At 41.0% G+C, this 27,697-nt stretch overlaps 1 protein-coding gene and 1 pseudogene across 7 annotated transcripts in view; both read right to left on the reverse strand.

Moving 5' to 3' along the window:
* Positions 1–3,386: 3,386 nt before the first annotated feature.
* The window catches only part of ZDHHC13 (zDHHC palmitoyltransferase 13), a 47,374-nt gene continuing 23,063 nt past the window's right edge, over positions 3,387–27,697 (reverse strand). For all 7 annotated transcript variants that reach the window (XM_073904867.1, XM_073904866.1, XM_073904865.1 and 4 more), the window contains 9 exons: positions 24,713–24,846; positions 21,461–21,563; positions 15,651–15,773; positions 14,731–14,793; positions 13,940–14,033; positions 12,636–12,719; positions 8,847–9,004; positions 6,115–6,212; positions 3,387–3,694 (listed from right to left, as the gene is read on the reverse strand). In XM_073904867.1, the coding sequence (XP_073760968.1) occupies positions 3,556–3,694; positions 6,115–6,212; positions 8,847–9,004; positions 12,636–12,719; positions 13,940–14,033; positions 14,731–14,793; positions 15,651–15,773; positions 21,461–21,563; positions 24,713–24,846 (996 nt within the window). In that variant the 3' untranslated portion in view covers positions 3,387–3,555. The remainder of the gene's footprint in view (positions 3,695–6,114; positions 6,213–8,846; positions 9,005–12,635; positions 12,720–13,939; positions 14,034–14,730; positions 14,794–15,650; positions 15,774–21,460; positions 21,564–24,712; positions 24,847–27,697) is intronic.
* Positions 3,703–6,108, reverse strand: LOC141374742 (large ribosomal subunit protein eL21 pseudogene; annotated as a pseudogene).

Here is a 27,697-nt window from a genome sequence, read left to right on the forward strand (position 1 = left end):
CCATGCCCTGGTCTCTTTACAGCTGCCTTCCAGACTTTTCCACCGCACAGCCTGCGATACCTCAAATTCCGTAGCCCCCAACCACCAAACTCATCACCTAGTCTCTCCATGGCTTTCTTTACTTCTCAGAAGAGCACTGCCACCCTCTCATTCACTGGGTTCCAAGTCATCTTGGACTCTACCTTCCCTTCCCCCCACATTCAATCAGTAATCTGCCCCTTCATCACTTCTTGCCTAGAATATTATTAAAAGCTTATCTCTAACATTCTAGATCTGTCAGGGTCCAGTCAGAAAAACAGAGACCACACTAGGCTTTTTGTTTTGTTTTGTGTTTTTTAACAGAGAGAAAATAATAGAGGGAATTGACGAAGCAGGTGCTAATCTTTTTCAAAAAGTAAAGAGAAGCACACTGATTTAGCACAGAGATGGCACCTGCGGGGAAGCAGCCCCGACAAACAAAGAGGAGATAGGAGCGCCCTAATTCAGATGCCTCCAGGCCAGGTATCTCAGGGCTATGAGCCAGACCTCCCAGCAGACAGCCCTATCTGGGTCCTGCTGGGGATTCTAAGGGACAACAATGGAGGTGGTTTGGGGAACGCAGGAGAAAAGCTAGACAGATTCCAAGTGTCACCATCAGGGTGAAGGGCCACTGCAGGAACAACACTGAGAGGACTTGCTGCTAAGAAGGGTGGAAGTCTCTTCTCCCCTCCTCCTCTACTGGCCGAACTTAATGGAAAATCAGCTGACAAGGAAAACTGTAGTTTTGAGAATCGTAGTCCCCAAACACAGAACACAGAGTATGGAAGGGTGAATATGGCACATTTCCTTACCTCTAGTCAATTTTCCAAAGATTCCTGAATTAATAGCATTTATCGAGCATTTATTATGTGCCAAGGAGAATTCTAAGCACTTTCTAGGTTATTAACACATTTAATCCTCATCACAATATTTGGAGGTATCTACTATTATTATCCACATGATACAAATGAGGAAACTAGAGCATTATAGAGGTAAGTCATTTGTTCAGGGGTAAAAGACACTTATAATTGGCAGATCCAAGGACTCAAACCCAGGATGCCTAGCTATAAAACACCGACTCTCAAACTTTTTTTTTCTTAAAACTCTCCCACGAACGTATGCCTGAGGAAAAGCCACAATGGAACGGTGGGGTAAGAGTCCTTATGTAAATGATTCCCAAACGGTATCATGTAAATGTAAGAATCATTTGGGGAACCTGATAAAAACTGAGATTCCAAGACTCACTCCTCAGACCTCTAGAAAGTCTGAGAAGAGCAATCTGAATTTTATTTTTTTAAAGATTTTATTTGTCAGACAAGCAGGGAGAGTGGCAGGCAGAGGAAGAAGCAGGCTCCCTGCTGAGCAGGGAGCCCGACACAGGGCTTGATCCCAGGACCCCGGGATCATGACCTGAGCTGATCATGACCTGAGCCGAAGGCAGCCGCTTAACCAAATGAGCCACCCAGGCATCCTAGGAATTTGAATTTTAAACAAGTGATCCCCAGACACCACCCCCATCATTATCCCAGGCCTGTTATTCTGATGTAAATGGTCTGTGGACCCCAATTTGAGAGTAATTACTTGGCAGGGGTTGGTGAGAGCAGACAAGAGGATATAAGAGGACTTTTTACTGACAAGTGAGTAAAGAAATAGCTCCTTATTGCTCACTTAAATACAGCTCCTTAGCTTAACATTCAAGGCTCCTGGAGATCTAGTCCCAATCAACAGTCCAATTTACTGACCATGCTCCCCACTTTAAACACCCTATAGACCCAGCCTGTCATGGTTCTAACTACACTTCAGACTCTCCCATTGTCCTCACTTGTAGAGTTCTCTCCATGAGAATGCCTTTCACTTCCAACTCCGTATTTCCAAACTAAGTATCATTGAAAGACCCTTTCTAATGCCTTATCGTCCATAAACACTTGATCACATCCACTGAGGCTCTCTCCAACCTCTAAACTCTAACAATATTTTATTTGTACCCCTCTTATGGCTTTTAATATTTTCGACATTATACTATAGGCTCATTTATCTTAGCTTTCCCTCTAGACTGCAAGCTCTGTGATTAGTGTGCCCAATTAAATGTTTTATGGCCTGAAAGACCTATCATGGTGTTCAATAAATATCTATGGAATAATTTAAATTAATGAAATGTGCTTTCCTTATTACATGTCAATTAGAAGTGCTGGAATATAGTCGTTTGGAAGGTGTGAGGTGGGGTATTTGAATTTTAAACAAGTGAGCCCCTGTCCCATCCCTGTAATTCTGATTAAATGGTGTATGGACCACAATTTGAGAATACATACTTGGTACAAGAGTCCGAAGAGAGAGAAAGGGAAAGAATATAGCTTGAGAAAGTCCTTCTGTCCCCTAGTAGAGAATCAGTCTTCAAACAATTACGATCACATCACATCCTGCTTAAAAACCATTCATTCATTCAACGAATTTAAATGTTTACTGAACACATAGAGTGCATTGGACAGTATTCAAGGTGACCAGCACTCCTAGAGCTGCAACCGCATTTAGTGTCTAAGTGACCTTGGAGAAGACAGGAACTTCTTTAGGCTTTAGTTTCCTTATTTGCAAAGGCTCTGTAGAGGAAAGAATGGATCCTTGAAAAACTGAAAGGTCAATGTGGTTCCAGTACAAAGCGTGGTCCAGAGTAAGACTGGTAAACAAAATAAGGTTATATTATTCAAGGCCTTGGAGGTCATGATGAGAATTTTAGCCTTTACCCCAAGAGCGACGGAACCATAAGGAATGGTTTTCAGCAGGAAGGGGCCATGCCCAGGGGCATTTATATACAATACCAAGAGTTAAAGTTGAATTTGTAGGGAAATTAGCAATTACAATCACATCAGTCCAATGTTTTGAGGGTACTAAGTAAAAACAGTAATTAATCTTTAAGATTTCCTCTGTTCAATTTTCTAAGTAAGATGGAAAACTAAATTAAATCTTGCTTACTGGTGTTAACAGAGAGCTCAACTCATTCCTGGAATCACGAATCAGTTTATGTCCTATATACACCTTTTCTCAATTTAAGATTCTGAAAGTGTTAAGTGTCAGAAATGAAATCTCAACTACAAAAAAAAATTTATTAAGTGTGAAAGCAAAACAGATACATCTATTTAAATATTTTTTACATATTTATAGATAAAACAAACACAAATAATTTATCAAAAATTATAAGTTTAAAGAATAGTACTATTTGAAACAACCAATAAACTATTTGAAAATACCACATTTTATCCATAATTAGGGAATATTATCTCCAAAAAAAATGTAACTTGTACTTTCTTGTGAAAAATATAAGTTTCTTTAGATGTCTGCCAAGATTGTTCAGGAACAGTCCATCTTGCTAAATCTAAAACTGTAATGCCTTTATTGAGAACTTGTTTTTACCAAATAGCTTTAAAAACCACCTGCATTTTCCTTTGGGCTTAGGTGAACTCTGAATGTTCACTTCACTTGCAGACCACAGGGCATCAACATAAACACAAGCAGGTCAGAGGGAGAGTCTGGGGTTGCTTTTCTTCATACGGAGCGAAGGACCTTCTCCTTCGCTGGGTGGAAGACCATGGTGTATTGTGACGTCCAATCCACGGCACAGGGCTTCACCAAGCCGAAGCAGCCACACTGAAAGAAATCTGCGAGGTTCTGTGTGAGCCCAAGGCTGCCAAGGAAGGAAGAGAACACATCTTACTACATTTCCTGTTTGAACATTCATTCAGACCAGAAACATTCACTGAGAATTTATAACATACAACATCCTTTGAAGATCCTGTAGCAGGAATCCAGAGGTGAATCAGACAGTTCCCCGGCTTAGAGGACATTAAAACTGAAGCCCAGTTCCATTTCTGGACCTGAATCCCTATTTCGAGATTCCCTGGTTTCTGCCCAGCAACTTAATTCCCTTCTGAGTCCCCCAATCACTGGAATGGTGACTGCCATCAATAAGTGTCCTTCTTTCCATTCCCTTTGCACTGATTCGCATTTTGATGACCTCAAAGGCCAGAAAGGCCAGAAACATTATAGTCAACAAAGTGGGTTTTTTCCTAAACTTCCTAAGTAAAACATGGCCCTGTCTCAATGCCTTCCGATGACTGACTGAATGATCGATCGATCGACTGACTGATTTTTTATAGTCCGGGGGTCTTTTGTCTTTTTTTAGACCTATCATACCATGAATTCAGAGGGAATGGGTTCCAGCAGCTCAGGCTCCTTTCCACTGGTTCTCACAAAGTGCAGCACTTCTCTGGGTGGAGCAGGCTGGCCCTTCAGTTGGACCCAAGTACCTTTCTCCTTGGCTTCCTTCTTTTTCTGATCATTTTCCTTCACATGCTTCAGGAAGCTGTCTCAGCTCTTTGAGTGCTTAATAAGCTCAATGCGTACATTAGTTCTCTTGGCAAGAATCTTGCCCTTGTGTGTTTACGACAACAGCATGCTGGGTGACACTGTAGACTCTTGCACTTCTGCCATGGTAACACTTGTGGGGCGTTGTTTTCTGAACGGTGCCCATTCCCTTGATGTCTACAATATCACCTTTCTTGTAGATTCGCATATATGTGGCCAAAGGAACGACTCCATGTTTTCTAAAAGGCCTAGAGAACATACAGTGGGTGCCTCTCCTCTTTCCCTTGGTGCTGGTCATTTTGGCGAATTACTGGAAGATGGCGGTTCCAGGCAAAAGGAAGGAGCTCCTTCCAATTAATCTTATCAACTGGATACTGTCTGGTCCTCCAAAAACCTTATCAAAACCAACCCCCGTATGCATTAAAACATATCTGTGCGTGAGGAGGACTATGCCATTGCTGCTGTGGGGACAGTTGTCAGGAAAATACCAGCAACACTCCTCCAGAGCTAGTGAGTGAGTGCAAGTAACTTAGGGTAAGACAGACAAGACAAATCTTCAATTTGGGCAGGTTTGTGGAAGCGAGATGCAAGGGAGCTCTAAGGCTTTCCTGCTAGTTCCTCCAGGGTATGTTGCCCTTACTCAGTAATTCCCAAACATGCCCCAGTTCTTTCATCTCAGGCCCTTCTTTCGGGCTCCTTAGGGCTTGAAATACTCTTCTGTCCTTCTCCGTCAGGCCCCATCCCACAGCTTTCAAGGCTCAGCTGAAAATTCCACCTCGGTCACAAAGGCTTTCATCCTTATTCCTCTGGTTAAACTACTGGGAAAGGGTTTTATCCTTGCCAGTCTGAACCCGTCATCACAAGCTCAGCACCACCGGCCAACCTCCATCACCTTAGCCATCTCTTCCCGATTAAGTCAATTCCTCTCCTCTCTAAACACAGATCACAGTCCTATCCCAGGCTCTGATTTCCTTGTCTAACAGCCTAACAGTTTCATCTTGTACCATGAGTGTGCTTTAAAATAGACTACTCATGAGATATGCAAGTGAGCGTTAAATCCCCTGAGGGCTCAGGGTGACCTCTGCAGCACTCCCAGCCTCCAAGACCCCGATATGTAGGACAGGGAGATAAGCTTCAAAGCCCGATCATTCATAGTTCATATCGTAAGATGACAGCCTTCCTAGAAACACTCCCATTTTCAACTGAGAACAGGTTTTATACAACCGACGCCCTGGAGCAACCACACCCCAAACCCGAAGCACTAGGTTCTCCCTGACACAGATGGGCACATTAAACACGGGGCTAAAAGAATTACTAGTGATAGAAAAGCAGGTGGAAAATCTTGGCAAAGCTCACAATCTAATGCTTTCTGCAGAGAGCCTTGTGGCTGGAATTCTCAGCCACATGCTTGGTTATCTCACACTGACTTCATGCCAGCAACATGCAATCTTGTGACCATGTGGCTTGACTAGAGAGATTCCCCATCTTGGCAAAACTTCAAAGTCACTTAACTATTGGTGCTGAGTCCAGCAGACTAAGTCCCAAATTCTTACCACCTTGGGGCTCATGACCTTACCACTCACCTCCTGTCACTGAGGCTTCCAAGAAAGAAGAGTCAACTCCACCAGACAGCAAGTTAGAGGACAGCAGCACAGCCTGGGTGGTGGCAGTAGGCTGGGAAACCAATGGCTAGACTAGCATCCTCCACAGGACACAGTGGCCAAAACAGATCTGACTTACTTGTATGGGGTCCTCCTGAGGGACAATGTCTGTTTCATATGCCTGCTCTGCTTCAGCAGGCTGGTTCTTTCGTGGGAGGTTAGGCCCAGAAAAGCAATCTGCAAAAGAAGGTTGGAAGGTACATGAAAAATACCATTATACTGAGGTTCTGTCACTCGTAGTGCATCACAGGACAGTGGTAAACATTCAGTACTCCTCCGAAGACAGTATAACCTAGCCTTCTGTCTAACCAAGGATCATGGTAAGGATAACGACTCAACAGCTCTAAATGAGACTAAGTAAATCTAGCAGCTGATCATTTTTTTAAAAGTTTATTTATTTTTCAGTAATCTCTACACCCAACGTGGGGCTCAAACTCACAACCCCAAGATTAAGAGTCCGATGCTCTTCCGACTGAGCCAGCCAGGCGCCCTTAAGCATTTATTTTTTTGAGTGTCTGTTTTTATTAACCTTCAACAAAGCACAGTCATGAAATAATTGCTTTAGTAATTCAAGTCATGGCTTAGAAGCCTGTTTAGATTCTCAACACATGTAGCATGTAAGTTTTAGATGAATAAAACTATATAAGGTCAATATTACTGCAATTATCTCACCTTGCGTATGCTTCTTAGCATCTCTTTGGAAAGGGCCAAATGAAAAAGTTAATCTGAAGTGAAGAACATTTAAATCCATAATTTGGGGAAGGTAAGAGTTAAGGTAACTTAAAAACCCCCAAGTCATTAAACCCTACTATTCACTGAGTTACTCCATTTAATCCTCAAAATAACTCAAACATCAAGGTCCTTATCCATGAAACAGAGATTATCACACCATCCTCCCTCATCAGACTGTTGAAGGATTTGACATGATATATTTAAAACAGCCAGTGCAGAGGCTTCCAGAGGTGAAGTAACTGGTCCAAGGTCACACAACAGCTTAGAAAGTGGCAGAACTGAGACGGACGCCTCAGTCAGTGTGAGAATAAAGTTCACGGTCCTGACCAGTCTATGCTCCGTTTGACTTGCTACAGTCAAACCCATGACTCACTAGAGCAGTCAGCAAATGAAAGGCTTCAAACAACTGAATTGTTTTATTAAGAAAACAACTTTACCCTGAATTCCTGTATTAGAAAACTATCCAAAACTTTGAGTCCATTTTCTTGCCTTAGAAAGTATAAGAAACAGGGGCGCCTGGGTGGCTCAGTTGTTAAGCGTCTGCCTTTGGCTCGGGTCATGATCCCAGGGTCCTGGGATCGAGCCCCGCATCGGGCTCCCTGCTCCGCGGGAAGCCTGCTTCTCCCTCTCCCACTCCCCCTGCTTGTGTTCCCTCTCTCACTGTGTCTCTCTCTGTCAAATAAATAAATAAAATCTTAAAAAAAAAAAAAAAGAAAGAAAGCATAAGAAACATTAAGCTTTCTTTTAAAAAGTTGATATTATAGTCTCATATGTATCTGTACTTGTCCTAAGAGTACAGAAAAGAAGGAAGAGAATTAGAAAGGAGGTCTCAAATCTTTGGTTCTACTTCTAATCTCACCTCTCGCCAGCCACGTGGCCAAAACAAGGCACTCAACCTCTCATAGGCTTAGTTTTCTCATCTATAAAATGGAGACACTGCTTTGGCACAGTCCATGCCCTAACTGTTTGTCAGCAAATAGACAGGAAAGTGCTTTGGTATATGTAAAGCATATATAAATATTAGGTATTACAAGATATTAACAATCAGTGATGCTAATATTCATTCTTCGTGCCTGAGTCTGTAGATACCAGAGGGGCAGGAGATGAAGATGAACATTCAGAGGCCTCGGTTTAGTGTTACCAGTTTCATTCCTTTCCTTAGCATTTTTTCCTTTGTCTGTCTTTATTTCTTTATTAATTATTACTATTATTATTATTATTATTGTAGAATTGGTTACTTCCCTGTAAAAGTGGAATGCATTTTGCTTTCGATGAGTAATGCTCTAATTATCTGAGGTCTTACAGTAATGGGCTCAGACTGATCACGGCTGTCCATTCCACGAGGGCAGGCCATAGCAACAAGAATTAGGTTACGCTCATAGAGGAAGGAAAGCAGCAGGGAAAGGACAGAGCTTCATAGGAAGCTGAATGTGGCTACTGCCCTGGAGCGTGAACTCTCTAATGGCCGTGACCTTCTCTGGAAGTGTAATTACCACGTCCACTGGTTGGTGATGGATCTCGCATTTCTTCCCCCCTTCTATCCACTTAACCACTGCATAATAAATGGGATATAAACAGGGTTGGAAAAAATGAGGGAAGATAATCATCTCACAAATGTCTTTAAAAGCATCTCACAACGCTTTTTGTATTTTATATCATGTTTTCACACACCTTATGATTTAATTGTATGATGAAAAAAGCCTTTGAATAGGCTGTCAGAAGACCTAAGTTTATAGTTCTGATTTCACTACTCACTGAGTGATCCTGAGCAATTCAATTCACCTCTCTGTAACTCCATCCGTAAAATAAAAAGGTCAGATTAGATCATTCCTAGGCACAAGATAACAACTTATTATTCCAACCTTTACACGATCCTGTGAGTGTAGAATTATCAACTCCATATTACAGACAAGGAAATTGAAATTCAAGAGTCAAATGACATGCCTATACCCAGAGAGTAATCGACAGGTGGAACCAAAACCTGAAAGCCTTCTGATTTAAAAGTCAAGTGTCTTTTCTACCTTGTTACAGGCTACTGGAAATTTTACTCAAAAGCATTATAAGAAGAGAAATAAATACCTGAAAGAGTTGATTTAATAATAAAAATGTTGACCAAGAGAAATGGAAAGCTGCCAGCATGAAGATATATAAAACCCAAGGGGAACAGGCCACAATCTGATTGAGGTAGGTCCATAGTCCATCTTCTCTGAATGTTGTGGCACAATGATTTGACCAATCTGTGAATTCACAAAAAAAGGAACTTATTATTTAAAAAGGCAACAAACTAGTGATCATTCTTCAAGAAGATAAAATCATTGCTCTTCTATTCAGGCAGAAGAGAAAGTTAAGACATGGTAACACAGACTAGAACCCAACTTTAAGAATTTATCTTCCAAATGCCAGCTTAACTACCAAAGATGAAAAAAATGGTACTTCACTGCTCGTGAAGGCCATGATAGCATTGCACTGGTGGTTGGCAGTAAAGGAATAAAAGCAAAAAAGGTCCGTAAGACCACCACTAAAACCATCCTATTCAGCATAAAATAAACTGGCCCAAGGTTAACCGTTCAAGGACCTGATAATGGAGAATAGCTGTATTTAATAAATATCTGCTTAGAAAACCCTTTATCTTATCCAGGATACACAGCAAGAGATGAGTCTGTTATAGCACAGAATAAACTCTTATTAAGGGTTCAGATCAACAGGCCACTGCTGTAGACACAAGAAATCCTGTAAGCACCCAGACACCATTGGAACACGACCTAACAGCACGTGGTTATTGGGTGTATTTCTGCAACAGCACCATGATTTATCCTGTAGAGAGAGAAAGTTCAGGTAAGGGAATCATGAGAGAGACACCCTAGGAAAAGAGAGGACTTCACTATGGCCTTCGTGACCCCCTAAGCCATGCAGCTAAGAGTAGCAGTAAGGAGAATGCAGGTAGGTAGAGCAGGAACAAGGGAACCAATCTTCAAGGTTTTGTGAAGCCAATGACTTTGGTAGTACCATGACCATTTATAAAGGGCAAATTATTTTTGAAATAAGAACTCTGTAAATTTGCACCTTGAGGTTTCATTAATGCCTCTGACAATTTGACAAGTAGCTTCAGACATCTTCCCAAAGCAGCACTTAAGAACTCCTAGGACAGAAAGAACATGAGTCCCTGACTACTATCACCTGTCTGTCCATTTTAGTCTTAAAAATCTATTTTTCCCCCCCTTTTAAGTCTCCTTTGGTTCCTAACCATCTGTCATGACTATATGTCAGAAGCATTTTAAGGACAATCATCACAGAGTAGTAATCAAGGCAACAAGTTAAGGCAAATTATGCTCTCTTTAGAGCTTCTCGTTAGGACAGCAGAAAAAGATGCATCCCATGCACCTGACATGACAAAAAAAGAATATAATTCCCAACAGAAGGTAGAGGAAACAGCTGCTACATGGGAAAGAATATTTACATTCTTCCAGCTTATAGATTTCTACTGCTCTCTTCTGGGAACTTTTTTGATAATACACCATGACCTCAAACTGAAATTTTCATAGGACTGATTTCAGACTTAATGTCAAAGATATGGCAACAAATGGCCACATACATTATCTTATGCAATATAAAACTTTCATATGTGCTAATAATACATTCCTGTCACTGGCTAATGACAGGGGACTCCTACTGTTCCAAGCCGATCGTTTTCCTCTCTAGATAGCTCTGACAGTTATAATGTTCTTTCTAACAACAACCTAAAATCTTTCTCCCTGTAACTTGTAGGAGGCTGACACTTTCTGAGTGTCCACCCTGCAAGCAGACCTCACAGAAGATGGAACAGATGGAGGCTACAAAGAGCCAGAAGTAGCTGTCACTGTCTCACAAGCGAGGAGTGCGCCCGCCAGGGCTCCAGCAACAGGAATGTCCCTGGGAAACCACGAGGGTGGGGTGACAGTGAGACCTCCTTAGAAAAATGAAGCACAAGTTCACTTTTTCCATCTGTGAGGTAATGATAAATGACACAATGTCCTCATTTAGCATAAAGAAATACTGTCGGAATACAAATGGGATAAAAATAACCAAATGCGTTCAGCTAGTCTACAGGGTTGCGAGTGAATATAAAGTGGGACCATTCCTAAGAAACAAAATATAAATATTGGATCAGAGCCAGAGAATAAAGACAAGAGGGAAGAACCAATGCATGTAATAAGAAAGCAACTTGGAAAGAATGGAAGTGATGGAAAATTACCTCTGTCCTTATCAATACAGTCTTATGCTGGACATGGACACCAAACAAAGGTGACTATTTTTAGTGAAGAGAGAAGCGGGAGAGACAAGAGCGGTGTAAAATCTGGCTCCTCTCCCTGAGGATCAAGTCCAAGGGACAAGATGGTCCATGGGCCAGCTTAAAAAGGTTTTCCAGGAATATGTTTTATTGTTAGGCCTTAAAAGGGCAGTTCTTTCAATAGAACTGTCAAGAAATCTTTTATTTCTTACACCACAGGACATAATTTAAGGTTTTTGAATTCCAATGCTCAGGAGTACGGATGGCCTTTGACAAGAAAGGAGATCAGGGATCTCAACCTTCTGACTATTAGATCCATTTGAGATAGTGACGTCACACTGAGCTTACAAAAGCATTCCCTACTGATCACAGACACCCAAGGTGTCAGACAAGAAAGGGGCTGACAAGGTAACTGAAGCCCGTTCCATGCCTATGGCAGGGTGAAAAAGAAACCAGTTCACATAGATATTAAGCATCTTTAAAAATGAAACCCCAAACAAACCAAAACTTGTAATACTGGATGTTTCTGGTGAGGGGAACTGGGAGGCTTAGGGACAGAACAGGAGGATTTATTTTCAAAAACTAAACAAAATTTAAACTAAAGAAAGCTGGGGGCCGGGGAAGGCAGGGAGGGGTGGTACTTAGGATGCTAAGGGAAAAAGAAAATAAAGTAGAAAAAAACGTTCCTAACATCTTCCTGAACCGTTCCACATTTTAGCTCAGGATATAAACTAGTATACTACTGGCAAAATCTAAGACCTGAGCATGTATATAACAGGAGGGTGGGTGGAAACAGATTCGTAGTGAGGGCAGATTCTCCCAGAGCCTTCAAAATAAACAAATAATAAACAGTTAAGGCCAAAATAAACTACATGTGCTATGGGTTTTCCCAGTTAGGTTTGCGAAGCATAGCCAGGCAGTTGTTAAGAGCTAACCCAAATCCTTCTTGCTTCAATGTAAACCCTGTTCTTCTTGGTCAATCACCTTGGAACAGCTGGATGTCACTCCCTACATGAGCCCCCTATATGCCTGTTCACGCTGCTACTGAGAAGTTATTTTCCCTTCTCAGGGATGCAGAATAAATGGTCTAAGGTTTTCTTCCAAGACATTACTTCCAAACTTTCAACGACTATTAGTTGTCCCATTAGCCCCGTGACAACATTCACCAAATGGCACGGACGTTCAGGCTTTTGTTCCTTCCCTCCTGTGATCACTTCCTCCCACCCTCAACCTCTCCACTGCCAACCTGTTCTTTTTCCTATTTTTTTTACTTCTCACTTCCCTAGCTTTGTTCCTGAGCAGCTAATTTTTCCTCACTTCACTAGGTGATAAATCTACACTCTGCCTTGAATGAATTTGTATTATTGACCACTTCTCAAATTCACCAAGGTGAGGTACAATCTCTTGCCAAGTGCTAACAACTAATCTCTTTGAGCATTTCTTGCAGCTTCCCAATGCTGAGTCTTAGAGGCAGCCGTTTCATTTTAATTAGGGGTATGGTTTATCGTCACCCAGTCAGAATGTGATATACAAGAATTTACGAAGAAAAGTGCATGTGGGTATGGGTTCATGAGCTTGCTGTAAGAAAAATTTATACTTACAGATAATAGATTCATATATAATCCAATCACAAACGATGGAAAGGAAAAATAAGAAGAATATGTAATAGCGATGGTTGCCAAAACCTACATCAAAAAGAAAAAACATATTTAACACTTTCTTACAATGATTTTCCAGATCAAGACCTTATTAACCACTTTCCTGTCAAAAGCCTTCACCAAAGTGAAAAATAAATAAGCTTATGCTTTGCCTTTAAATATCACTACATCAAAACCAAACAGCTCTGGTATGTCAGGGTCAATTGTCCATGTTAGCTGAACTAATATTTATTTGTTGCTTACCTAAAAGACATCGTTTTTGGACAGAACAAGATTTACTAGACACATGCAGCTCTAGGATGGCCTATAACTGCACTGGGGGAAGGTGAGAAAGCAGGACTTTGGGCAAACCATACCCTATCTCTTCCTTCCATGTAGCGAGTTTAAGAAGTACAATTTTGGAACATCAAGGATCCACTTGATCAGTGGAATAGAGAAAATGAATCTGAAGAGCAGCAAATAGATATGGACTCATTACTGCTGCTTTTCCACTTCCATTCAAAGCTGCCTGCTATAATGCTAACCATCCCATCTTTACAGTGGGATGGGGTCAATGAAGCTTGGGGCCGTAAGAATTACCTCTTCACCTACTCTCTAGGAATAGTAGAGAACATCAAAATGCACCAAAGAAACCCGACTGTGAAGGAGCCTTTTGTTCAAGATTTTTTGAACGCACTTCCTCTGCTGAAGACAAATGACCATAGTTCCTCTGCAGTTCCTTATAATAAACCCCTGGTTTTTACAGTGACCACTCAGAGGAAACTCAGGACTACAGACCAGGACGAGGAATACTCCCCATCACCTCTGGTTCTGACTCTTACCTGAGCTTTGAAGGAGGCAAGTGGAGTAGTAAATGAGAGAGACAAGGCACAAAACATGGCAGGAAGCTGGTAATTTGGTACAGAAGACTGGGATTACTAAAGTAACCTCAAGCAAATAATTTACCTTTTATATTTTTTCACCTCTAAAATGGAGATAGTAATACCAACTCAAAGGTGTGCCCTGATGATCAAATAGGATACTATATTCAAAAATGCTTTATAAACTCTAAAATACTATACAAATCTCATTCATTATTATCAACACTGACAGTTTTCCAAAAGTGTTAAACCGTGAAAGGATTCTCAGATAAGGAAGAGCTATAAAATGGACCCCTTAGATGCCCTTCCATTTTTTCTATGAATCACACCCATAGCTAAATATATGCTTAACTTCATAGTGTTAACTAAAAGAATTCAATCTCTCACCTATGCACCGTCCAGTCCACAGACAATGCTGATCATATCGAGCGACACAGGAGTTACACACGTGGCAATGAAGTGACCTTAATGGCTTCCTTATCTAAGTGGGCAATTAAGACAGGTCTAAGCAAAAATTAGTGTCTTAAAGTGGTAACAAATCACAAGCAAAATCGTACTCCTAAGTCATAAAGACATGGGCACAAATAATCCTAAATAGATCATCAGTTCACACAGAGGCTCTGGAATGCCTTATTAATATTTACTTCCAAACATCTATTTTGATTAGGCCTTCACTAAAAGGGATTTGACTTCCAGAGCCTATTCACACTGACGAAGGGGAAGTGAGGCAGTACCAGGCGGCAAAATGAGCACTGGATTAAGAAAAAGGAAAAAGGAAACCCAAGTTACATTTCTGGCTCTGCCAATAATTTGAGGGAAGTTACCTCCTCCCTCTAGGCCTTGATTCCTCGATGGCAAAATGAGAGGTTTCACTAAGTGGTTTCTAGGGTCATCGTGAGCCTCTGACTTGAAGTTAGTTCTAATACATGCTTCATGGTGGGAAAAAGCAATCAAAACACACTATGGATCATTCAGAGAGATTTAACCATGGGCAACTTCAAGAAACTATAAACATCATTCCCTCATACGCTCAAGGCAGAAAACTATTGTGATAGTAATACAAAATTAGAACCTGGTAAAAACGAAGGTGTACAAATATACCATGAAGATTTAACAAAGGCTTACATGAGAAATGTTACCAAGAATTTGCTTTCTTACTATGGGAAAAAAAGACTCACAAGACAGGATGTACAAAATGTTCTGAAGTCCAGACAGCCAGTCTCTGCAAGGGTGATGATATTCTGAAAGGCATGAAATTTGACCTTATGATTACGTTTTACTAGGGAATGTATAATGCATGGTCATATACCATTCTCACAGCTCTCTCTCCAAACTCAGGTAGCCAGAAAAGCAATGTGGAATACTTGCCACCAAATCATCCTGTACCCGAAAATAATGTTGACTTTTCAAGGCTGCATTTTCAACCAAAGCCAACAAATTAGAATGCACAAAAATTACACCTCCCCTTCGCTCCGTTGAAGGGTTAGCATCTCCCAGTTATAATCTGGTAGAGAAAAATACATACACACATATACACTCATAAAAAACAAAACAAAACCCATCAGTAGACACCAGAACTGATGGTTATAAGCACCATGGGCTTGTCTTTCAGGAACACTGGCTAGAAGTAACACAGACATCCATACTCTCCCCGACTTCCTAAACATTCACAAGCAAAGGAAGCCATGCATGGCAACTGACAGCTTCACATCTGAGGAAGAGAAGGGCACCTCTTGTCAATAAGGACTCCTCCCTTGCCCCTGCCTGCTTACTCTCCATGTATTAAACTGGGGGAACTTAAGCTAAATGATCATTATCTCAGCGTTACTATGAAGAAATCGAGATCATGTTTGCTAACAGAAATTACGTTTGAAAAAGTCTTGGTGGGTATGACCTTAAGAGAAAATAAAAATATTTTTAAAAAATTTTTACATAAACAAACGAAAGCATGACAGTGGAGAAATCTCAACTTTGTTGATGTATGTTGCATCTATTATGCGCCAGACATGAGAGATGCAGCCATGACAAACACCAACATTGCTATGACCTCCTTATTAAAAAAAAAAAAAAAAAAAGTAACATTATAAAGAAAGCTCACCATTTTCCTTTCTTCTTCAGAAGCTTTGGTGAAGCCTGGATCTGTTGCCCAAGTCTTGTAGAAAAAGTAGAGGAAGCCTATTATGCTGAGAAGGAAAGCAAAATAGAAAGGGGTGCCTGCTAGATGTGAGAGCCACGTTAAGGAATGTATCAGCTTCCACTAAGAACGGTATAATTATGACCTAAGCAAATTTCATCATTGGCGCCTGAGAATCTCTCTGCATTATATCCTCACTTTCCGTTATGTATACACATCCCTGCCCCCAAGCCTGGCCCCATCCTATGTTCTAATCCTACAGGAATTTGCTCACAGTTGCTAATAATTAATCCCTCCCGATTAGATAAAACTCATGAAATATTGATAGGAATAGTTGCAATGTATGAGGAACATCCTGAGGACTGAAAAACATTCCAGATCCAAATAAATTAATCCCTCATGATGTAACTACGGCTCTCCTGTAAGCATTGAAAAGAGTATTTATTGATCATTTAAAAAAAAACATTCAAAGAAACAAACGACTTGATTCAGAGATTCCAACTGAAAATATTTCTTTATACATTAGATAAATGCTTGCAAAACTTTCCTAATGGAAAGTTTAATAACGAATCCTTGTCATGTATTAGGCTGTATTAATTTAGAAATACACACAAAAAAACTGCTCTCTTTGCAAAGTAATTATAAATCAAATACTATTTTGGGAAAGGAACATATTACAGACACAAGATAAAAAGTATTTCAAAGATAAACATTGCCCATTTTGAAATGGTATAAATTTTGTATAAAAAGTAAAATTTTGCTCTAGGGAAAGATAAATGAAGGTGCACTAAGTAATAAGCCAATACACCAGTAGTAAACCAATTCTCCTTGCCCAATTTAAATCAGTATCAACACGGTAACTGTATCTGCCCTCCAAGGTATTATCTTTTTTTTTTTTTTAAGATTTTATTTATTTATTTATTTAAGGGGAGAGAAAGTGAGTGAGCACAAGTTGGGTGGGGGGTAGAGGGCAGAGGGAGAGGGAGAAACAGACTCCCAGGTGAGCAGGAAGCCTGATGTGGAGCTCGATCCCAGGACCCTGAGACTATGACCTGAGCTGAAGGCAGATGCTAAACCGATGGAGCCCCCCTAGGCGCCCCTCAAGCTGTCTTGTGCCAAACTCTGGAGTTGAAAAGATGGCCATAAGGAGCCTCTAAACCCTTGCTATTTAAAGTGTGGTCCGTGGACCCACAGCAATGGCTTTACCTGGGAGCTTATTAGAAAGGCAGAACTTTAGACCTCACCCCAGATTTGTAACCAGACTCTGGATTTTAACAAGATCCTTAGGGGATCCACATGCACATTACAGTTCAAGAAGCACTGCTCCAACCCACAAAAACCACCAGTAGCAGCAACCAGAACATCTGGTTCAGGTAGGCAGGAGCAAACGCTGCTGGTTAAATTTATCAGTTTGTCTGCAGAAGGGCCTGGCTTTAAGAAAGAGATAGGATCAGGGCGCCTGGGTGGCTCAGTCGTTAAGCGCCAGCCTTCAGCTCAGGTCATGATCCCGGGGTCCTGGGATCGAGCCCCACATCGGGCTCCGCGCTCGGCGGGAAGCCTGCTTCTCCCTCTCCCACTCCCCCTGCTGGCGTTCCCTCTCTCGCTGTCTCTCTCTGTCAAATTTAAAAAAAAAAAAAGAAAGGAAGAGGATCTACAAGAGTTGTGTGAAATGGAATTGCAACAAATAAAGCTTACTTAGAATGAATTAAGAACACTGTTATAGAGTACGTAAGTCAAGACCTTTAAAGAAACACATCCTGCCTTCTTCCGATAGAATCTTGATCAACGCACATGACACATCCTCAAAAATACATTCAGCTGAATCATATGATTCAGCATACTGAGCTGACCCAACTCTGGGCTCCTGTTCTAAATAACTTTCAAAACCAATCCCAGAAGAACTCACTGGAGCCCCTCTCTCTCCAAGTAAAATGAATGCATTCTATCTCCTCTCATAAAAGCCAAACGTTCCTTGCTTCCATGCCCTTGCTTTGTGTGGTTCATTAACTGCAAATGCTCCCCACTGCCCCCATCTACTTCCAGAAGCACACTTTGAGGATGTCCAAGCCCTAACTACCCTCAAGACCTAACATATTCTACTTCCCCTTGAAGGTCTTTCTTGATTGCCTACAGAGAATTCTTTCCCTTCCCTGAAACTAAAGATGCTTGTTCTGTGGTACTTAGACCTCATACACACCTCAGCCTCCCCAGTTAGCTTGTGACTCTTTGCAGTTAAAAAGTCTCTCAATATGGAACTGAAATTTGCCTTTCTGTAACTTGGGACTGTTTTTCATTCCATAGATCCTGTAGCTCTACACTAAAGATCTATACCATAGCTGTCCCTAGATCTACCCTACAGAAGCTATTCCTCATTTTTCAATACTATTTTTATTCAATGTCCATTCCATACAATGCACTGGCTTCCGAATGATAGACTTCGGAACACGTGACACTGGAGGGCAGTGCTCACACCTCCAGGATAAGCAGCAACCTTGTTCCTTATACAGTACAGTCTCCTGGTCATGTTCTGCTTATGCTCCTGTTTGTCTCTGTCTCTCCCAAAAGAACAGAATTCAAAACAGAGCAAACACACTTCAGGGTTGTCCTGACCAGCGCCGGAGACAGTGCGACTGCTGTTGTCCTTTGCAGGGACACTCACATCCTTGCACTACAACTGGAGAATACAGCGGCTTCCATGGCAGCTAGGTCACTCCCTACACAAGGCTTTTAGTCAAAGCTCTTACTCTTTCACCTGAACTGAAGCTGGGTCACTCCCTCCACAACAAGCCAGAAGCATCTGTGCGTCACCATTTCTGAGTCTTAATCTTACCTCCAAACGCAGCAGTAAGGTCCTATCTTTTCCATTTGATCCTGCCTCAGAAAAGCCAAATACATTAATGCTGAACATATAAAAGGCACCAAAAGGAAGTGATCTTCTGAGGAACCAACCTAGAGCTCCCCTTAAAATTAACTTCAACATGCAGCCTTCCACACAGATTTTATTCATAAGAGTAATTACTAATGAAATAGGTATTATTTTGAAAATGCCTATTATGCAATGGGGCCAGCATTTTACAGACATCATAGCATAATAATCCTTGCAGCCATCCCATGAACTTGGTACTCTTATCCCTCAGGGATTTTTTTAATAGCAAAACTGAGACTCAGAGAAATTAAATAATGTGCCCAATGGTTCGTGACGAGTCAGAAAAAGAACCAAACTCAAACTCATTCTGTCTGATTCCAAAGATGGTACTCTTTCCGCATTGCCCCAGACACTCTTCCCGTAATGGACTGTGGGAGGGGAAAGCTCCCACACGATCCAGGCTTGGCAACCTGAGACAAGATTAGTCTATATACTCGGAATGGGTCTTTACAGGGTAGCACCTCAATTCATACCCAGAGCAGTTCAAACAGCATTTAACATTCAGCTCTCAAAACACTGATCTGACGGCAGAAGTACGCCACCTACTTACTGGCATGTAGGTACTCACCAGCAGCAGGTTCACATGGGTGCGTGGATCCAAGGGCTTTCTGCTGTTCATGCAAGGAAAATATCCCATCCTGTCAACTCTGACATCGTAAGAATCTGTCTAGCTCTGGAAATCAATTCTTCTGACTAATGGCATCTTCACAAATGGTGAACTGCTTGTAATGCAACTCACCTGAATACTAAGTTCTGTAGTTGAGGCTCTCAAACTACAGCGGAGTTAACATTCTTGTTGCTATTACTTCTGCAAAGTTGAAATAATTCAATACGAACAGTATCTCACTTTTTGTGCAAAAAGCGAAATAATGTGAATTGCTCAAATCTTAAAAATTCATCAAGAAACACAATTTTAAAACTGTGTTTACTCCACGGCCACATGGGTCGGTAAACAAAAATACCAGCCACCCCTAAGGATCATGTCAATTATCCCAGAATTTACCAGCCTGGGGATTTCTCCAAGTGATTTTGGGTGTGTATCGTGCTGTTGTTTTATACACTCATGATTACTTATAAAGCATTTTTATATCACATAGTATCATCCAAGCCTTCATTAAGCAGTGGTCATAAGGCTAGTGCTTAAAAAGCTGCCCCCAAATCAGTAATCATGAGACAAAGGCTATATGTAATGACACCTTTGATAAAAGTCAAATGAACTCCATGGTATGCTGCACCATTCATTTACATTAAAGAAATCTGAAAAATGTTAGAGATAATGCTCAGAAACAAAAAGCATCACTGAAGTACAAACATGCTATGGATGAAAGGAAATGTATGCACTCTGAGAACTCATCTGCCTCTCTCACTTTACATTGATTGCCATGAAAAAAATATTGCTGAATTGGGTATATGCATCTCTCCCACAAACACCATTCTTTCTTTTCAAAAATACCATTACCAGAAAGAGACATAACACAAGTTAAAGGAGTATGTTTACAGGTACATTTTTATCCACCACATTCCTTCTTCCCCTACCCTATAAAGCAAGCAAGGTTATAATGGCTTCCTAGAGTCTCTGCAAGGGGAGAGAGAAACCTGGAAAGAGGTGGGAAGATAAAAATCCGACAAATGCCTCCCTCTTAATGGGAGATATAAATAGCTGTAAACCAAGAAGTATGCCCTATCCCCACTTCTATGTGACTAGGCTTGGTCGACCCTAAGAGCACAATACACCCCTAAGCTGGTCTTGGCCTGAGCCTGGCTCCTCAAGTGATAAACCTATTTCTTAGAGAAGTTTTTTTTGTTTGAAACCATGGGCTGCCATCCGTTAGTTGGCCATGAAAGAATTAAGTGGGCTATGACCAGCATTTTTTTTTTTTAAAGATTTTATTTATGGGGTGCCTGAGTGGCTCAGATGGTTAAGCGTCTGCCTTCAGCTCAGGTCATGATCCCAGGGTCCTAGGATCGAGCCCCGCATCGGGCTCCCTGCTCAGTGGGGAGCCTGCTTCTCCCTCTGCCTCTGCCTCTCTCTCTCTCTCTGACTCTCATGAATAAATAAAACATTAAAAAAAAAGATTTTATTTATTTATTTGACACAGAGAGACACAGCGAGAGAGGGAACACAAGCAGGGGGAGTGGGAAAGGGAGAAGCAGGCTTCCCGCCGAGCAGGGAGCCCGATGCGGGGCTCGATCCCAGGACCCTGAGATCATGACCCGAGCCGAAGGCAGTTGCTTAACCAACTGAGCCACCCAGGCACCCCTGTGACCAGCATTTTTTTAAAAAGAAGGAAATAGAATAGGATAAAATAACAAAATTTCAGAGTAAAGCACACATCAGGAGTATCAATTTTCTGTTTCACATACGTTTTGGGTGGCAATATAAAAGTGTTTTTACTGTGGAGTGAGAATCACCGCTGTAGAGAGCAACACTGTGCTGACTGCTGAGGAGGACATGTTTCCCCGAATACCCCTGCCATACAGGCCATCTTGGTACCCAGAAGATTTAGTAACTGCCGACCAAGTTAAAAGAACCATTTGACCTTGAAGAGAGTATCTCAAGGCAATACAATAAATGTTTATGGGTCCAAGTAAAATAAGAATTCACCCTACTGTTTCTTTCTTGGAAGTAATAAATACGAGACCCTTACCGCTTCCATGGTGTGCTCTGAGATTATTTCCGGAATTGAGAAGATTTTCAACACTAAACATCATCAACCAGAATAATTAAAATGAATACAAATAGGAGTTGCATTCCCTGGATCTCTTCTAATACCTAAATTTCTAACACTGGCATTACTACTCTTTAAAGGCAAAAGGAGATACGCGTTTAAATTTCAGCTTGAAGGATATGAGGAAAGAATAAGATGAACCAAGTCACAAATATCCAAAAAATGGAACTTAGCAGGAAGACTGCTGGTAAGTATACGAGGCTCTTATACCCGACCAAGAACCTGAAAGAAAAAAGGATAAACACATGATGTTAGTGAAAACAAGTACGGTCCATATTAATTTTAGTTCTAAGTCCCCTTAAATAATAACAGTAATAATAACACTCCCCTTAAGTAATGGCAGCAGCAACAGCTTCCAGTACCAAGCGCTTCCTGTGTGCCACTTTCCACGTGGTAACCGAGAGTTCGCCGCCATCTTGCCCCATCTTCCATGAGAAAAGTAAAGCGGAGATGCACGTTCCAGTTCTTATAACTAACTTCTACATTATTTTATTCCCCATAACTTTTTATATGCAATGAATCTTTAGTTCTATTGAGACGTATCACGTGTGTGTTTCTCTTTTTGGCATATCATGTTTTCAAATATTCCAAAATGCAAAAATTGTAAATACTTGGGAGATTCACCTCACATTTAACACGCTTCCTTCCGGAGGATAGCCGCATATTTTAAAAAACAAAACAGATGCACACAACCTTAAGCAGTTTCATCCCAAAACCAGTTTGAGAAGCAGACAGGCGACATAAAATGATCTCTAAAGGCTAAAGGTGGCACTCGTCGTCAGAACGCTAATGCCCTCGCTTGGGTAACAAGCAACGTGGAAGGCTACATATCACTTACTCAAATGGTACTATTGGAGTTTCAAAAGAAAAAAAAAAAACCTGTCTTTCATGTTAAATACTCAATATAGTAAATCCATGCATGAACAGAGTTTACCTGGATCTGTTTTAAAATTTATACCAGGAAAAAACAATAGTTGATGACGGGCAGGAAAAGGATTTTTTTAAAAAGCTATCAAGATCATAAGTGTAATTAAGATAAAATATTTCAGAAAAACTAAAGATCCCAAACTTCAGGCACATAAAATGCTGCCAGAGTAGGCCAAATGGAGCCCATGTAACCTCCACAGCATTACCTGTCTGAGCTTTTGCAGCACAAATGTGTTTGACCTAATTAAGTAGTGCAGCGAACTACCTATCCGTAAGCGTCTGCTACCACAACCTGTCTACTTCTAACTGGCATCACATAGCAGCCTGGATCAATAAGCAACTGCCCCTGGAGCCTAAATAACAGTAGACGTTTGCAGCTGCCTAGCTCCATGAAACTGGGTCTCTACAGAAGGGTATGAGAGAAATAAAAGCAGTATGGATAAAGCTGCCATATGCATTTGTCTCCCATTTGAACTGTGTCCATATGCCAAGCCTAGCATATGAAGCCCTCGACTCGCTGTCAGCAAAAACAAAAGTTCCATAGAATTTTCGTATAATGTTAGTTTCTACTAGAAAATAAAACCTCTAATGTTCCTATCCTGGGTGAGGAGATACTGCCAGCCCTTTGAAAAAGCAAAAGCAAAAACCCCGAAGTGATGACTGAGACTCCTGGGGATCTGGCTTAAAATTTCCTTTGGCAACTGAGTCAATCTAAGTAGTGGAAAATGAATAAGTATCTCTATGTTACAAGTTTTCTGAATAGCAGACAATGTTAGGCATTTTGTTATTTTTCAGAAAAATAAGTTTTTACTTTACATTTATATTCTAATTAATTTCTAGCCGACTGTCCTGCTCTTGAGTGACCAAGAGTAAGATTCCTCTAATACTTTTTTTTCTCATGACTCAAGCAGCTCATGCTTATTCCAGATAATGCTGGCAAGCAAAAAAGGGCACAGGAATACCGAACACCAACCACACCCTGAAGAGAGCAATACTGTATTTCCTTTTAGATCCTTTTCTATGGATCATCATTACATTTTTCTTTCATTCAGTAAATGAAAATATTGAACAGGAGAAACAAGTTTCCTGCTTATAGGGGCCTTAACACTCCAGGAAATGGTGATTAAGTGCTATGAACGAAATCAAACAGGGTGATGCAGAGCGTTAGTCAGAGACGGTCTAAGGAGGTGACACTGGACCTGAGGCCTGAAGGGTTATGTCTCCTGCTATACAACAACAATATGGTATTGGAACACTTCAGACAAAGAAGCAAGAGCCAAGGCTCGGGGGGCGGGGGGGATGACCTCAATGTGTTCTAGAAATAGAAAGAAGGCAGAAGAGCAGAAAAGGGAAGAGAGGAAAGAAATGAAATCAGAGGGGAGATCGAATCACATAATACCTCACGGGCAAGGAGTTTGGATTTTATTTTGAAGACACAGAAAAGGAACCGGAGGGCTTAAAGCAGGGAGAAAAGACAGAAACTGATTTATTTGCCTTTTTAAAAGACCGTGCTTGATTGCTAAGTGGAGATGAACTATAAAGGGATTACAGCGGAAGTAAGGAGACCCGTTAGGAACCTTGGTCTAGGGTGCCACTGTGGAGATGGAGAGAGCAGACTGACTGGACAACGAGCAGGCAGGACTTGGTGATGGGCTGGATGTGGGAAGGGAAGAATCAAAGATGAAAGTAATCCAAGGATGGCACTCATCATTCACACAGGGAACTGGATGCCATTTTATTGACAAATGGAAGTGAGAAGAGTTTGGGGTGTGGCATGATTATTGAGTAATGTGTGTCAGCCATGGTTCCAACCATTGTAAATGCATTAACCATGAAGCAGGCATTGTCACAATTATCCACATTTTATAGATGAACAAAGTGAGGCGCAGAGAGGTAAAGCAACTTAACGTCAGACTGCTGTGTGGTAAAGCCTGACTTGAACCCAGACAACCTGACTCTTAACCATGATTATACATAATCATGTATAATATTTTCCTAAAAATAGAACCGTATGCAGCTACTATTTTATAATTTCATATAATTTAATTAGGTTGTTTCAACTATAAAGCATTAAGAGCAAAAATAACAAGCTTAAAATAAGTTTAGATTAAGGAAAAACATTCTGAAAAATGGGCAAAAATGTTTCAAGATGCAAAACAGTTACAAAAATCTTCTCATTGTTTACCAAAATCAACAATTCAAAAAGTGAGCTAGGATCTTTATTTTCCATCAATTGCCAGTTCAATCAAATTACTGGGTTGACCAATTTGCTTTCAGCTAAAACATAAGCTACCAAAGCCCTTCCCTCCCACCACCCCTGAAGAAGTCTCTATGTAGTAACATTCATAGCTCAATAAAAACCTATGATTCTAACTAATCGACAATAGAAATAAGTAATCAAATGGAAATGCAATAACCAGCCTTGCAAATACTAATATACACACCTTGGAAACAAAGATGTCAGAAAAAACAATGTTAATAGAAGACATCCTTTTAAAAGCCAAGAATCTGAATTGAAGTCCAGTATGTATCCAACAGCCCACATGGTAATCACAGAAAGCATCAGCAGCAGGAAGAGCTATTAAGAGATTGAGAATTTTAGAACTTTATGGATTTTACATCCTAAGTTTCTAACAATGATTAGTACAACAAAAGAGCTACTTCCTAAATATATAACAATACAACAGCAGGATACAGAGTTTTTTCTCTGAAATTGCTGATTGATAAATTTGAAGTCTGAGAAACCACAAATCTTGGAAACAATCTTTTAAAAGCCTTAGACTCTATAAAATATTGCTTAAACATGTTTTCTTTTGCTTTCTTCCCCTCCAAGAAATGGTGGTCTTTTAGAAAAGTGCTAATGAGAGCTAACATTTTTAAAAACGAATTCCTTTCAAACAGTAATACAGGTCAGAAAGCATAAAGCAAAACAAAGGAACCACACAAAAATCAATACACCCAAGACTCAGTGAGGAGAGTACAGGAGTTCCAGCCTGAACACCAGATGGTGCTAGCCCCTAATAAAGAAGGTCAGAGGGAACAAATTTGCAGAAAAGATGATAGTTTAGGGCATGTGGAATTTCAGATGCCTATGGGCATCTAGGAGATACCCAAGAGGTAGTAAGAAAAAGCAGGTCTACCACCCAGGAGAACATTTTGTACTCATCGGTATACAGGCTGGAAAGCCATGAATGAACAACATCCCAAAGACTGTGTACAGGTGGAAAGGAGTGGAATCTTGGCCAACACAAACATTTAAGGGGGAAAAAGCTAAGTCATCAAAAGTCACCAAGAAAGAGTGACCGGTGTGACCAGAAAGGCAGGATGAGAACCAAGAGAAAGGTCCCCATGAAGCCAGAGAAGAGAGTTTCAAGAAAGGAGTAGTTCTCAGTTGTCAAATGTCACACAGAAGCCAAAGACTGAATTAAATCCTCAGGATGCTAATCATTCAGGTTTATTCTGGCAAAGTTAAGAATGAAGTATCTATGGGACACCCCGGGGTGGCTCAGTTGGTTAAGCGACTGCCTTCAGCTCAGGTCATGATCCTGGAGTCCCGGGATCGAGTCCTGCATCGGGCTCCCTGCTCAGCAGGGAGTCTGCTTCTCCCTCTGACCCTCCCCCCATCATGTGCACACTCTCTCTCTCATTCTCTCTCTCTCAAATAAATAAAATCTTAAAAAAAAAAAAAAAGAATGAAGTTATCTATGAACCAACAGTGTGACTGACTGCACTGAAGCTGGGCACCACACAGCTGCAATGCAGGTCCCTTAACTGCAATATACATGACCTTGGAAGCCAGTAGGGCTTTTGTAACGGCAAAGGGAGAAAACTTATTCTGCCCTATTTTCTTTGATTTTTACTTCTCTAAGTATTCTGAACTATATGTAATGCTTTCAAATGCTTTCAAATGCTTTCAAATATTTAAAATCCTAAATCTAATTTGCATGGCAATATAATTAGCAAGTTAGATTTTTTAAAAAGTAGTAAACTTAGAATCTACAAGCAACATACTCTCGGAACAAAACTATGAATTAAATATGGATCTCAAATTTTAACCCCAGACATTAACACTCCTAATGAGCCACAGTATTTATTTACTCAATAACTATTCCAGTGCGTACCGTATGCTGGGCACTGTTCTAGGCACTTGGGACACATCATGATTTAAGATCTTTCTCTCATGGAGCTTAAATTCTAGCAGAAGATGACAGCTAAATGTACTAAGTGATTTAATAGTACATAAATACCTCGATCACACAGAGCCTTATAAGTCACTGTAAGGACTTTGGCTTTTATTCTGGGACAAAGGGGGAGATATCACAGGATCCTGAGCAGACGAATGACAGGACCTGCCCTACATTTCAAAAGATTCATCTGGCTGCTCCGTTAGAATGGACTAGAGGTGAGTGGGGGCAAGGAGATGTCAGACGCCTGCAGTAATCCGCATGAAAGGTAACGGTGGCTGGACCAAAATGCCACTGGTGGAACACTGACAAGGGGTCAGACTCCCGGATATAGACTGAGGCACAATTAGCCAATATGGTTTTCTAATGGACTGGATACATGGTGTGACAGGGAAAAGGCAAAAATGGCTGGGAAGCCCGAGAAGGGAAAGGCTGTGGATGGAACAGTTGGGGAGGAGTGGGGCAAAGACCGGGAGTTCAGTTTTGGGTATGTTATGCTGGAGATGCCTATCAGACATGGAACCGGGTAAGTAGGCAACTGGATATACGAGTCTGGAAATATCTAACTAGAGATAACTTTGGAAGCTGTCAACCTGTACATGGCATTTAAAGCCATGGAAGTGTACTGGGGGGGCCTGGGTGGCTCAGGCGGTTAAGCATCTGCCTTTGGCTCAGGTCATAATCCCAGGGTCCTGGGATTGAGCCCCACACTGGGCTCCCTGCTCCACGGGGAGTCTGCTTCTCCCTCTCTTTCTGCCCCTCCCATTGGTGCTCTTTCTCGCCCTCTCTCAAATAAATAACTAAAACCTTTTTAAAAAAAGCCATGGAAATATATGAAATCACCAAGGGAATCACCAAGGGAATGAATGGATTAAAAAAGAGGTCCAAGAACAAAATCCTGGGGCACCCTACCAACAGGGGGTAGGAGGGAAGCAGAGGAGCTGGCAAAGGATACTGAGGAGTGACAGTTAACTTCTTCCTCTCTCCCTCCATACATATGAATGCCAAAATAGGTGTGGTATTTGTGATGACCCCTGCATAGAAATCTGGTGTCTGTGAATTTAGAATCCTTCTGAGGATATAATTACTAATCATTATTAGATAAGATGATGCCATCTGTCATATTTGAAAACATTAAAAATAGTAGAATTTCAATTATGTTCACTAATATGACTGAGATTTTTTGGGCCATTCACGAGAACAAGCTGAACATCCTAACTTTCTCTATCAATTCACTTTCACATC

This window comes from Callorhinus ursinus, unplaced genomic scaffold (assembly GCF_003265705.2).
Source record: "Callorhinus ursinus isolate GAN/ISIS: 27379988/994484 unplaced genomic scaffold, GSC_fseal_2.0 scaffold21, whole genome shotgun sequence".
NCBI classification, from domain to species: Eukaryota; Metazoa; Chordata; class Mammalia; order Carnivora; family Otariidae; genus Callorhinus; species Callorhinus ursinus.